The sequence below is a fragment of the Sarcophilus harrisii genome, chromosome 5, assembly GCF_902635505.1.
Source record: "Sarcophilus harrisii chromosome 5, mSarHar1.11, whole genome shotgun sequence".
NCBI classification, from domain to species: domain Eukaryota; kingdom Metazoa; phylum Chordata; class Mammalia; order Dasyuromorphia; family Dasyuridae; genus Sarcophilus; species Sarcophilus harrisii.
This window is the reverse complement of record NC_045430.1, coordinates 270,335,415-270,346,368: the sequence shown is the minus strand read 5'-3', so window position 1 is coordinate 270,346,368 and position 10,954 is coordinate 270,335,415. Positions and strand designations below refer to the sequence as shown.

The window sequence follows — 10,954 nt, the reverse complement described above, 5'->3', positions numbered from 1 at the left end:
GATTCCAAAGACCAAGCTATTTCCACTACTCCATAAGGTCAGTCATCTGTTTCATCCTTTATTCCAGTGGTTCTCAGTATCTTTATACTATTAAAAATTATTGAGAATTTTCCCAAAGAGTTTTTGTTTATATGGATTACAGTTAGAGATATTTACCATAAAAATGCCATCAACATCCAGAGAGAAAACTATGGAGACTGAATGTAAATCAACCCATACTATGTTCACTTTTTTTTCTATTTCCTTTTTCTCTTTTGTTCTGATTTTTCTCTCCCAAAATGATTCATAAGGAAATACGTAAAAAAAAAAAAAATGAATGTACTTAGATATTCACCATATTCAAAATTAAAACTAATTTTAAATCAGTAGATCTTCTACAAGGGTTTTGGAACTACTGCTCTATTCCATACTCTCTCTCATAAACAAGTATATTTTTAGTCTCTTTTGCCCTTACGACAATAGTTTTATAAGGTACATAGTCTCTTAGTAAAGCTTCAGATTTATGCATTTAATAAGTGATTTGATTTACCTGTAATAAGGTTTCCTAATGTATGCAGAAAATTCCCCTACCAAAAAAAATCAGAGAATGAGCAGCAATAAAGATGAGTTGGAATCAGCTTCAAAAACAATTGGTGCTGAGCACAGTTTGTGTTGCATTGAGAGCGAAGGTGTCTCCCGGCTAGTAACAGAATTAAGTGAGAGCATTTTATCGTCATGCATTAGGTTCCCAGTGGTGGGAGCTGGGCAGATTGGACTGTGTCAGAACCAGCGCCTTTGGCTTTATTGGCTGGAATCAGTACCTGCCCCCAGCTCTTTGATCCTCAATCTTACAGCTTCTTGGCTGCAGTGTAGGAGCCAGAACATTCTCTCCTAGATGTAGAACAGCTTGAGTTGAAGAAAGCCCCCCTGGACAACATGGCGTCATCTTGTCGGTTACATCAGGCACCCGCTTCTCACTTTGAGTCTTTGGTTAAGGAGATCCTAGATGAGATTGCTCCTTCATCTACTTCTGACTTTGTTCAGCCTTCCTTCCCATTCTAGAGAGAGACCGAACTACAGATACCATCAAAATAAAAGGAGAACAGGACCCAGTGATCCCTGCAAAACTTCATGACATGTACATAGGAACAGAGCTGGAAGAGACCGCCTAGGCTCGCTAGTCCAACCATCCCATGTGACACATGAGGAAACTGTGACCCCCCAAAAAAGGATCTCCTCGAGAGCAGGCTAGATTAAAGCAGAATGTGGCAAAATCCTGGACACCAGCCCTTTTTGAATACCACCCAATATCACATTTTTTTTTTCAGCTGTCATGGCTCATTGCTGATTCATAAATGGATTTCAAAAGTTAGGGTCAGTGGAAGAAGGGGAAAGGATGGGAAATAATGGGAAAATATCAGAAGAGTTCATGTCCAAGTCAAAAAAGGTAGACAGAGACATCATCAGCTGATCTAAGCTTGAAAATGCTTCATGAAAGAAATAAAAGTGGGAGATGATGGGGGGAGAGCATTGCAGGACTGCTGCACTGCAAGAGAGACTTCTTGGGATGGAATTAAGACTCAAGGTGTGTCTAAAGTGAAAGGATGGCCTAGGGCAGAATCAAAAATGGTTAATAGATACTTTGGGACATTGAGGGAATTTGATTGTAAGGAAGACAAGCTTAGGTCAAACGTGGGAAAAGAATTATTCCCTTTCCTCTTTTTTTTTTTGAGGTTGACACCTATTGAAGTTTTCATCCATCTCTTCTTCCCATGTGCTCCATAATTCACAAAAAACAGTACGGCACGAGTTTTGTTTTTCTCCTTTGTCTCCAATGCAGCAGAGTTAGTCAATGAGATCGGCAGATCTCCTTTGGATAGTTATTGACACAGAGAGGAGAATCCTGTTGGAACAAATGCATTTGTAAGCTCTGCCTGACAGAAGAAGGTCGTGTCCAAAATCTAGTCAATGGCGCATAACCTAAAATTGGTACCGACCTGTACCAAAGGGAGTGAGAAAAAAGATTTCCCCCAAACGCATGATGAGAAGAGGTAGAATGGCCATGTTGTAAAAATGAGAAAATTAATGGACAACATCACAAAATGATAACAGACTTAGGGAAAGCTCATCTTCCCCTAATCAATCAACTAATTAACCCATTAATGCAGTTCTTCGGTCAATAAACATTTAATGAGTATCTACTATGTGCCAGATGTATCTACTATGTGCCAGATGCTGTGTTAAGTGATGGAGATAGCAAAAGTCAGTCTCTGCCCTCAAGGAGCTTATGGTCTAATGGGGAAGACACCATGTAAACAATTATGTCCAAACAAGCTATGTTGGGTGTAAATAGAAAACGATAGCAAGACTAGAATTAAGAGGACTTGGGAAAGGCTTAATGTAAAAGATGAGAATTTGTATTGGGACTTAACAAAGGCAAGGAAGCCGGGAGGTAGAGATGAAAAGAAAGAGCATTGTAGGCTTGGGGGACAGCCTGAGAGAGCCCCCAGCCAAGAGATGGGATGAATCATTAATGGAAGAGCCTCGAGTCCAACCAGAATCACTGTGGGGGGCGGGGCAGAAAAGTAGGAGATGGCTAGGTTAGAAAGGACAGGAGCATCCCAGACTCAATAGGAAGCCACTGGAGTTTACTGAGGAAAGGGTGACATGATCAGATCCATACTTTAGGAAAATCACTTTGGTGATTGGAGGGTGATGGGATTTAGCTGAATGGAGGAAAGGGAGAGAGGGAGAGATCTGAGACCAAGCCTATTATAGCAATAGTCCAGACAGGAGGTGATGCAGCTGTGTCAGAGGAGAGAAGGGAGCATAAGAGAGAGATGTTGCAAAGGCAAAATGGATGGACTTTGGCAATAAATAAGCCATGGGAGTGAGACTGTGTGAACCTAAGGGACTAATGTTGCCTTTGACAGCAATAGGAAAGTTAGGAGGGGCAGGGAACTTTAGGGACTCTAAACTCTTGTGGGGTGTGGTGAGTTTAAGGTGTCTGAAAGGCACAATCGGCAGAGAGATGGGGAAAGAGCAGGCAGAGCATGAGGTTGCTCATCTTCGGAGGATGAATGGAAAGATGTCCCAACAAGAGGGTAGTGATCAGCACGGTTATCAAGGTATCCACAAACCCATTGACAGGAAGAGACCAGGTCCTTATGTAGTCTCTGAAATGAAGGGTGTAGGCTAGAGAACTTCTAAGAAGTCTTAGAGCTTGTAAGGCACACATGAGGCAACATGGAATAGTAGAGTCAGGAGGACCTGGTTTCGAATCCTGCCTTTGACATTTAGTAGCTGTGTGCCTATGGGAAAGTCAATTAATTACTTTAATTTTCAGCCTATTTCTTTAGCTTTATTTTTCTCTAATAATAACAAATTTCTTTATTATCTTTGAGGATAGTGACTTCCACACTATCTGTCTCTTGGGGTGGGAGACCTTAGTGAGATAATGTAAATATTGTTTGTAAACCTTAAAATTTAAACCATAAACCTCAAGTCATTTATAATGGCTTTGTTAGGGAGTTGACCTGCCAGGTATTGGTCCTAGGCCAGTCCTGCCATTCAGGCCACGCAATGAGATCTTCATGGACCATAAAAGTTTTGTAAGAACACATAAGTGTAAATGGAAGAATCTTCATGGACCATAAAATGTAAGAACACATAGGCTAACAACACACTTATGAATTTGAAAGGGGAATAAAAAGCTGATCGCCTTCCCCTTCAAAGTCATCATGACAACTGGACACATTCCCTGTGGGCAACAGGGGTTCTGATGAAAGTTCTGATCCAAAGTCTCCCTAAGGGGGGCTTTGAGAGCAAAAGTCTTTCTTCCTCTTAAAAGACCGGCCCAGCGTACATAAGCTGCCCTATATGTGGGCCTCCTTGAAAGAAGGGGAAAGGGCAGCTAAGAGATGGGGGCAAAAGCAAAGGAGGCTCCTGCCTCCATCAGCGTGTGGCCTCTAAATTCGTGATCTTATGAGACATCACTATATCTCCCTGTACCTACATATCAAAACCTTCCAAGGGGCACATTTCTCGAGTCCTAATTTGGGGAAAAGGAAATTTCATTCCCCTAATTCCCCAGTTACTAAATGAGTTTCCCCTGGATAACATTTTAGATAAATCTGGGAGCCTAAAATCCCCCAAAGAACACTTTTTTGGGACTCCCCAACTCCAGAAAAACCACATGGTTTTGGGGAACTGGCAGGCAAGGCCATCAGGCTGCCAAAATCCAACAGCTAAAGAGGAAGCCAATGACTGCAAGGACCAAGCATCCGGGTATCGTGGGTAGAGAGTAAGGGAGCTCTGGGTTCGAGGTGTGACCTCAGCCCAGTCATTTACCCGAGTGCCTCAGGAAACTTTTTCAAACTACTTTTTGGAGCAGAAAGACCAAAAGAAGGAGTTTTCTTCCACTTCCCGCCCCACTCAGTATTAAGAGCTGACACTTTCAACCTCCTTTAAGGGTCTGCCAGGGCTTTTCATTTCAAAGGAGCCGCCCATTAGCTACGCGAGCTAAGAATTACAGGGACTTTATTTTCTCGTTTTAAAAATGAAGACAACGAGATTCAAGAAGGGAACTGTCCAGGAGCAGGCAGCGAATACGCCCTGCGACTCCCCGGCTCCGGGGCCTGGGCTCTGGATACCAGAAGTTTCCGAAAAATAGAGCTGAGGAGAGCGAGGAGGTAGCTCAGCGTTGGAGGGGAATGGAGAGAAGTTGTCCCAATGGGAAGGTAGTGATCAGCGCTGCCAACAAGGGCCTCAGGGCTCCTCTCTCCGGGTTCTCTGCTTCGGCCTCTCGCTCACCCAGAGAACTTGCTCAGCAGCCCCTTCCTCCCTTTTACTCCCATCTGGGGTCCCCATGCGCCCCCTTCCCGTATACCCATCAGTCCTCCCCCCAAGTGTACACATCAGCCCCTCCCCCCAGCCCCCTGACTCCCGCCCAGCTGTGCCCTCCCTCTTGCTCGGGTACCCGTCAGCGCCACCCGTCCCAGGGGGCACACTCCAGCCCCCTGACTCCCGCCCGGGCGTCCCGGTCCGCTAGCCGGCCTCCTCCGGGCTGTCCCGCAGCTCCAATCAAACCCCCGAGGCTGGAGCCACGTCGTAGGTACCTCCGGCCCAATCCCGGAGGCCAGCGGGCGGCGGCGCCAAGTTCTCACCTGAAGTCTCGAATCTCCAGAACCTCCAGGCCGCCCCCGAGCCAGGCCCCGGCACTCCCGGCCCCCGGAGGGAGGCGGCGGGCTGGCAGAGGCAGAAGCCGCGGGCGCGGGGGACCCCGCCCTCCCCTCAAGGCCAAGGGAGCAGCCCGCCTCCTCCTCCTCCCGGCGGGGTGAGCCGCGCGCGCGCCAAGCTCCCGGGGCCAAGGTCACCCAGGAGCCTCCGAGGGACCCCGAGGAGAAGGCTCGCGGGCTACAGTAGCTCCCCATTCCCGCGGGAAAGCTTCTGCCCAGTCCCCACACCCCTCCTGCCTGGGCAGGCACAAGGGAGGAAAACGGGAGAGAGTGCGTGCACAACAAACCCATTCCTCCTCCCTCCAGCATCCCATAACTCCAAGAACACCCAGCTCTCCCCTACCCTTCTGCAGCCAAGGCACCAAGGCACCCCCCTTCTCTCCCCTGTCCCCAACTCCCCCGGCGAAACACAACCTTTCTCTCTCCCTCTCCCTAAGGAGCAAAGGAAAACACAGACTGAAGAAAGGAGAAGGGAAAGGAAAGAAATGAAACTTCTCAGAACCAATCCCAGAAAACAGGGCCTCCCAAAAGTCTCCCATCAGCCCCTCCAAGCTCCCACCTACTGATCCCCACCCCAACTCAGAACCGCTGCCCAGTCGCCCTGAACTGGCACGCGCTCGCCTCTGCACCTCCGAAATCCAAACTGGCCGCCCGCTCGGCAAGGGCCTCCCCCTTTGCAGACCGCCCCCTGGGCGTCTGGAGCCTTTGCTGGCTGCCCTGACCTTGCACGCCCCCAGATGAGGGTGTGAAAGGCAGCCGGGCCCGGCCGGGCCGCTGCCACCTTCCTGCCAGTTTTCGGAGAGCAGAACCGCACGACCCGGCTGCCCGGCCCCGGGCTTGGCTCAAGAACCGGCCGCCTTTGCAGTCCGGTGGCAGGTGCCCGCAGGCGCGCCTGGGAGAACCGTAGCGGCCCGGGCAGCCTAGAAAACGGAAGCCAGCGAGAAAGAAGTCCATCTCCTCCGGAAAAGTTTGGAGTCTCTGGCCATTAAAACTCCCAGCAGTCCCACATTAGTCCACGGACAGCCCAGGAATTAGGAGATTCGGAGAGCCCGTGACTTGCCCCACGGTCCTAGAGAGAGTGGTAGACCTACCTGGGCTGCAAACTTTCAGGGCAGGGCTCTCTCCCGCGCGTGTTTCTCATAGGAAGACCACGGGTGCCGGTGGGAATTAAGGTTCGAATCCTGTCTTTTATGCTTAGTATGTGTATATTCTTGGACAAGTCAGAGTAACCTCCCTGACTTCCTCTTGAAGTGAGGGAATTGGACTGCAGGGCTCTAAAAAGGGGATTGTAAAAAATCACTTTGTCACTGCCCCTCTTAAGGCACCAGAGGTTCCACCAAGTCAGGTGTGTAAAGCTCTCAGAACAACAGGTCACATTTCTGTGGCTTCCTCAAACATCCCTGGAGATTAAGGTGTATCGCTGATCCGGAGAGAGCCGGTGCACCGGGGAAGTGACTTATATGAGGTTAGAAAGGGATGTACTTGGAAAGAAGTCAACTGTAACTCAGTTTCAAGTTCTTTCTTCCTTCCTTCCTTCCTTTCTTTTTTCTTTCTTTCCTTCTCTCTCTCTCTCTCTCTCTCTCTCTCTCTCTCTCTCTCTCTCTCTCTCTTCCTCTCTTTCTTTCTTTCTCTCTCCTTTCACTTTTTCTTCCTTCCTTCCTTCCTTCCTTCCCTTCCTTCCTTCCTTCCTTCCTTCCTTCCTTCCTTCCTTCCTTTCTCTCTCTCTCTCTCTCTCTCTCTCTCTTTCTTTCTTTCTCTCTTTCTTTCAACTGAGGCAATTGGGGTTAAATGACTTGCCCAGGGTCACGAAACTAGCATGTATTAAGTTTTGAGACCAAATTTGAACTCGGGTCCTCCTGACTTCAGGGCTGCTCTAGCAGCCCCCCCATACAGACATCGCTGATTCCCCCCACATCCTGCCGCTCTGTTCTTTCTGCTACAACTGGAAGCCACCTTAGGAGAATGTTAAGTCATCCTTGTTTACCTTCAGAGTTAAATCGGGGCTCTCCTGCTTTCATTCCCCAAGGAGGCATTTACGTCCCTTAAGATCAAGATTCAATTGAAGCCAGCCTAGTGATCGGTTGGAACTTCTTTCAGTGGGTACTCTGTTTTCCTCCCCCCATTTAGCACCTTTCATTCAAAACTATTCACAAGTCTAAAGTCTTAGAATTGTGATGCATTTGTTAGACACACGGTAGCTTAAGATTGTGCAGCTGGGGTGCTAGCGTGCTTCGGCTGAAAAGAGATAATCCCATTTTTCATTATAGATTTAGATTCAGGGACCTTTAGAGAGTCTTAACCTCGGTGTAGGAGTGTGAGACAGTCCCCTTTGGCGGTCTAGATCCTTCCTCAGAGTAATGCTTTTAAATGCGGAATAATAATTAGCAGAATATTTTAAGACAAATTCATGGGCCCCAGTTTAACCGCTGTTCTACCCTCCCCCCCCCCTTTTTTTTTTTTTTTACTGATAAAGACTCTGAAGCTGCAAGGATCCAGGGATTTGCCAAGGGCTGATGCTGACTGAGCAGTAATGGGAGGTGGGGCGGGGGAGGAAAGGGAAGAAACCTCTGAAGAGCTAGATTCAAATCCCTCCCCTCCCTCGCCGCCCCGCCCCACCTTGCTATCAAGGTAACAAATCACTCAAGTTACCTGAACCACTTAGAGCAGCCGACCTCCGAGGGCCGTTGCAGACCACGTTTTGGCGGAGAAGTAGGGGAGCTTCCCTTCCAAAGCAGGTCAGCGCCCGGATGCTACCCCCGAGGGCGCTTCCCAATCTGCCACCGGCTTCCCGTGGGGACGGAGCCAAGTGCCGCGCCGAGGGGGGCCATGTTAGTGTCTCAGGGTCTGCCCCACTCCCAACCGCTGGGCTGCACTGGGAAGCGTCGGATGCCATCGGAGGGGGCAGGTGGCAGGTTTAACAGCCCAGGGGAGAGGGAGGCGGGAGAGGCCTCGAGCAAGGGCTCAGGAGTCTGGCCCAGAAGTCTCTGTGACTGGACACAAGAGTTTCTAGTCGCTTTAAAACCAGAGCCCGGCGCCTCCACTTTTAAAACCTTGGGTACAAATGCCAGTCTCCCTCCATCTGGGGCCAGCTCCGTTTGAAAGCCTTGCCCCGCTTCCCCGAAGCCGCCCTCCTCCCCCGGCCCTCGGAGGCCGCGGCCAAGCTGGGTTAAACACCTGTTCCCCGCAGAAAGGCCTCCAGGGCCGGAGCCTCCGTCCCGCCAGGACGTGCAAAGTCTGCCCCTGCCGAGCGGACAGAGCCGTCTGGGGTCTCCCCCCGCCTCGGCTCCCTCGAGCTCCCTGGGCCTTGCTGATCCAAGCGACGGGAAGCTTTCCTCCCGTTCCTGGGGAGCCCTGAGCCGCGCAGAATTCCCCTTGGGTAAAGCAAACGTTTAACCCGCCCTTTGGAGGCTGACCTCCGGGGAGGGAGTCTCCACCTGGTGGTGCGGTCACACCTCTGTGCGCCCAGAGGCCTCCGGGAGCCCCGGGGGGAGCGGGAGACCCTGGGCCGGCGGGGAGAGGGGGCGCTCGGCGGAGCCCGTTTCCAGGTACGGGGTGGGGGCGGGGGGGGCGGATGGACTCGGCTTCGGGGCCCCTCGCGGACCTCGGGCTTCCTGGACCGCCCGCCCCCCGTGCCCCGCCCTCCCGGGCTCCCGCAGATAAGGCGCCCGGTGCAGCGCCGAGTGGAGCCCGGATTGGGGTGGGGGCAGCCGCGGAGGGGTGTGTCGGGGAGGGGCGGGGGCAGGAAGAGTCACCTTGCCTGGTTCCTTCTCCCTCCCCAGGGCAGCACCCCCGGCTCCATCTGGGAGGGGGCAGAAATTAGTGGGCGCTGGCCTGGGCCGCCCGGGACCCAGGAGCGGGGCAGCGGCCATGGCTGACGGCGGCGGCGGCGGCGGCGGCGGCTCCTCGGGTCCCTGGTGGAAATCCTTCACCATCGGCGGCAGGAAGAAAGGCAAGGACGGCGGTGGGGGCGGGAGCGCGGGGGCGCAGCCTCCCCCCGCCCCGGCGCCGCAGCCGGGCCCCAGGGAGCCCTCTCCGGCCAGGCAGGACTGCCAGCACCCCGGCCTCCCGGGCCCGGGCGAGCCCCCCAGGCTCGAGCGCTTGGGCGAGGAGAACCTGGGCAGCAGCCGGCGCAACCTGAAGATTTCCCGCTCCGGGAGGTTCAAAGAGAAGAGGAAGGTGAGAGCTACTTTGCTCCCGGACGGGACCAAGCCCCCGGACGACTCGGGCTTCCCCTGCGCCCCTCGAGAAGAGCGGCAGTAACGGGGCGCCGGCCTCCCGATCGCGGGGAGCCCCGAGGGGCGGCGGAGCCGGAGCCCCTCCCCCACCCGAACTTCGTGCCCACATTCTGCCCCGGGCGCTGGAAGGGACCGCGCGGTTCTCCGCTCTCGGGAGTCAATGAAGCGTCGACTTGGAAGGGGAACCACCTGCTGCCGGGCGATTATTTAATAGAACGATTTTTCAAAACTCGTCGGTTCCTTCCTCCCTCCCACTCCCCCCTTTTTATTTCTGTTTTGGGAGGGAGAAGAGCGCGTCTCCAGCTTGGCTCCATCAAAGAAGAGCTTCCGTTGTGATTCTGGGAAGAAAGTGCCGGGACGGTATTCCCGCACGGGAAAGGCTCTTTAAAAGTGTCGGTAGCAGCCCACGGGGGGACCCGCGGGCCGAGAAGCTAGCCTCGCCAGGTTTTTAAGCGGTGCGGGGTAGTGGAAAGCGCCGAGTCCGGAGTCAGCTCTTGGCCTCGCGTCTGCGGTCAGCCCTGCGTGGGACCTGGGCCAAGGCGAGAGCCTGGGGGGCCTTTCCTGGCCTTAGAGAGAGTGGGTCGGACCAGTGACCCCCGAGAGCCTTCAGTTGTCAGTCTGGGATTTGGGCGGTCTGGCCGTCTTTCCACCCTGCAGCACCAAACCCGAATGCCTTTTGGCGTGGACCATTAAACGTGGCCGGCCGTGTCACTTTAAGGTGACTCCTGTTTCTGTCTCTTTTTTTTTCCTCCTATCACGAAACTCATCCAATTTAAAACAGGAAAGTCTTGGGAACAGAGAGTTAATCATTTGCCACACGTATTACAGCTATAAGGCCCCGGGCGAGAGAACCCTTTCCAGAGACGCCGGGGTCAAAAGCTGTAAACGGGCAATGATTTGCAAAGCAAATTCTGGGGCGAGTGGGGGTTTGGAGAAAGGGGGAACTGAGCCGTTAGCCCCGAACTCTCCTTTTATTTGGCAGCACTTTTCCTGGGGTGTTGTTAATAGCGATGGGAAATACCAGCCCTTTCATCCTCCAGAGGAAGGCAAGCTTGGGGACACTGACACTGATGTGGAGAGGGATTGACTCGGGCAGGTGGACGGGCCCCTTTTACGTTCTGGCAGGGGAGGATTTTTGTGGCGCTTCTTTGCTTCAGGTGACTTGTGGATGCCCAAGCCTGCTTTGAGCTAGTTTGAGAAGCTACAGGTGAAGCTTGGTAACAAAAATGTACCTATTTGCTTTGACCATGTACTTCAAGAAGGAGTAAGTGAATCCCACCTGCTTTCAGGGAACCACAATAGAGTTATTGTACCAGGAAGGGCCAAGGGAATGGTGCTTTTCCCAGTCCACTGCATTTCTAACTAGGGAGAAACTCGGCTGGAATACTCACCTTGGCTACAAGGTTTCTATTCTTTATAAGCCAGGAGCTGGATGCAACAATCTCTGGGGTTGGTTGGAAGGAGGGAGCCGTGTGTGCATGTGTGCACGTATATGTGTAAATA

General features: G+C 52.2%; 1 protein-coding gene across 1 annotated transcript; it reads left to right on the top strand.

Annotated features, from left to right (window-relative positions):
• The first annotated feature begins 8,948 nt into the window (after window positions 1–8,948).
• PRR15 (proline rich 15) lies at window positions 8,949–10,173 on the top strand. Its single transcript, XM_031940507.1, has one exon. The coding sequence runs from the start codon at window positions 9,084–9,086 to the stop codon at window positions 9,474–9,476; it is 393 nt and encodes a 130-aa protein (XP_031796367.1). The 5' UTR covers window positions 8,949–9,083; the 3' UTR covers window positions 9,477–10,173.
• Window positions 10,174–10,954: the final 781 nt, after the last annotated feature.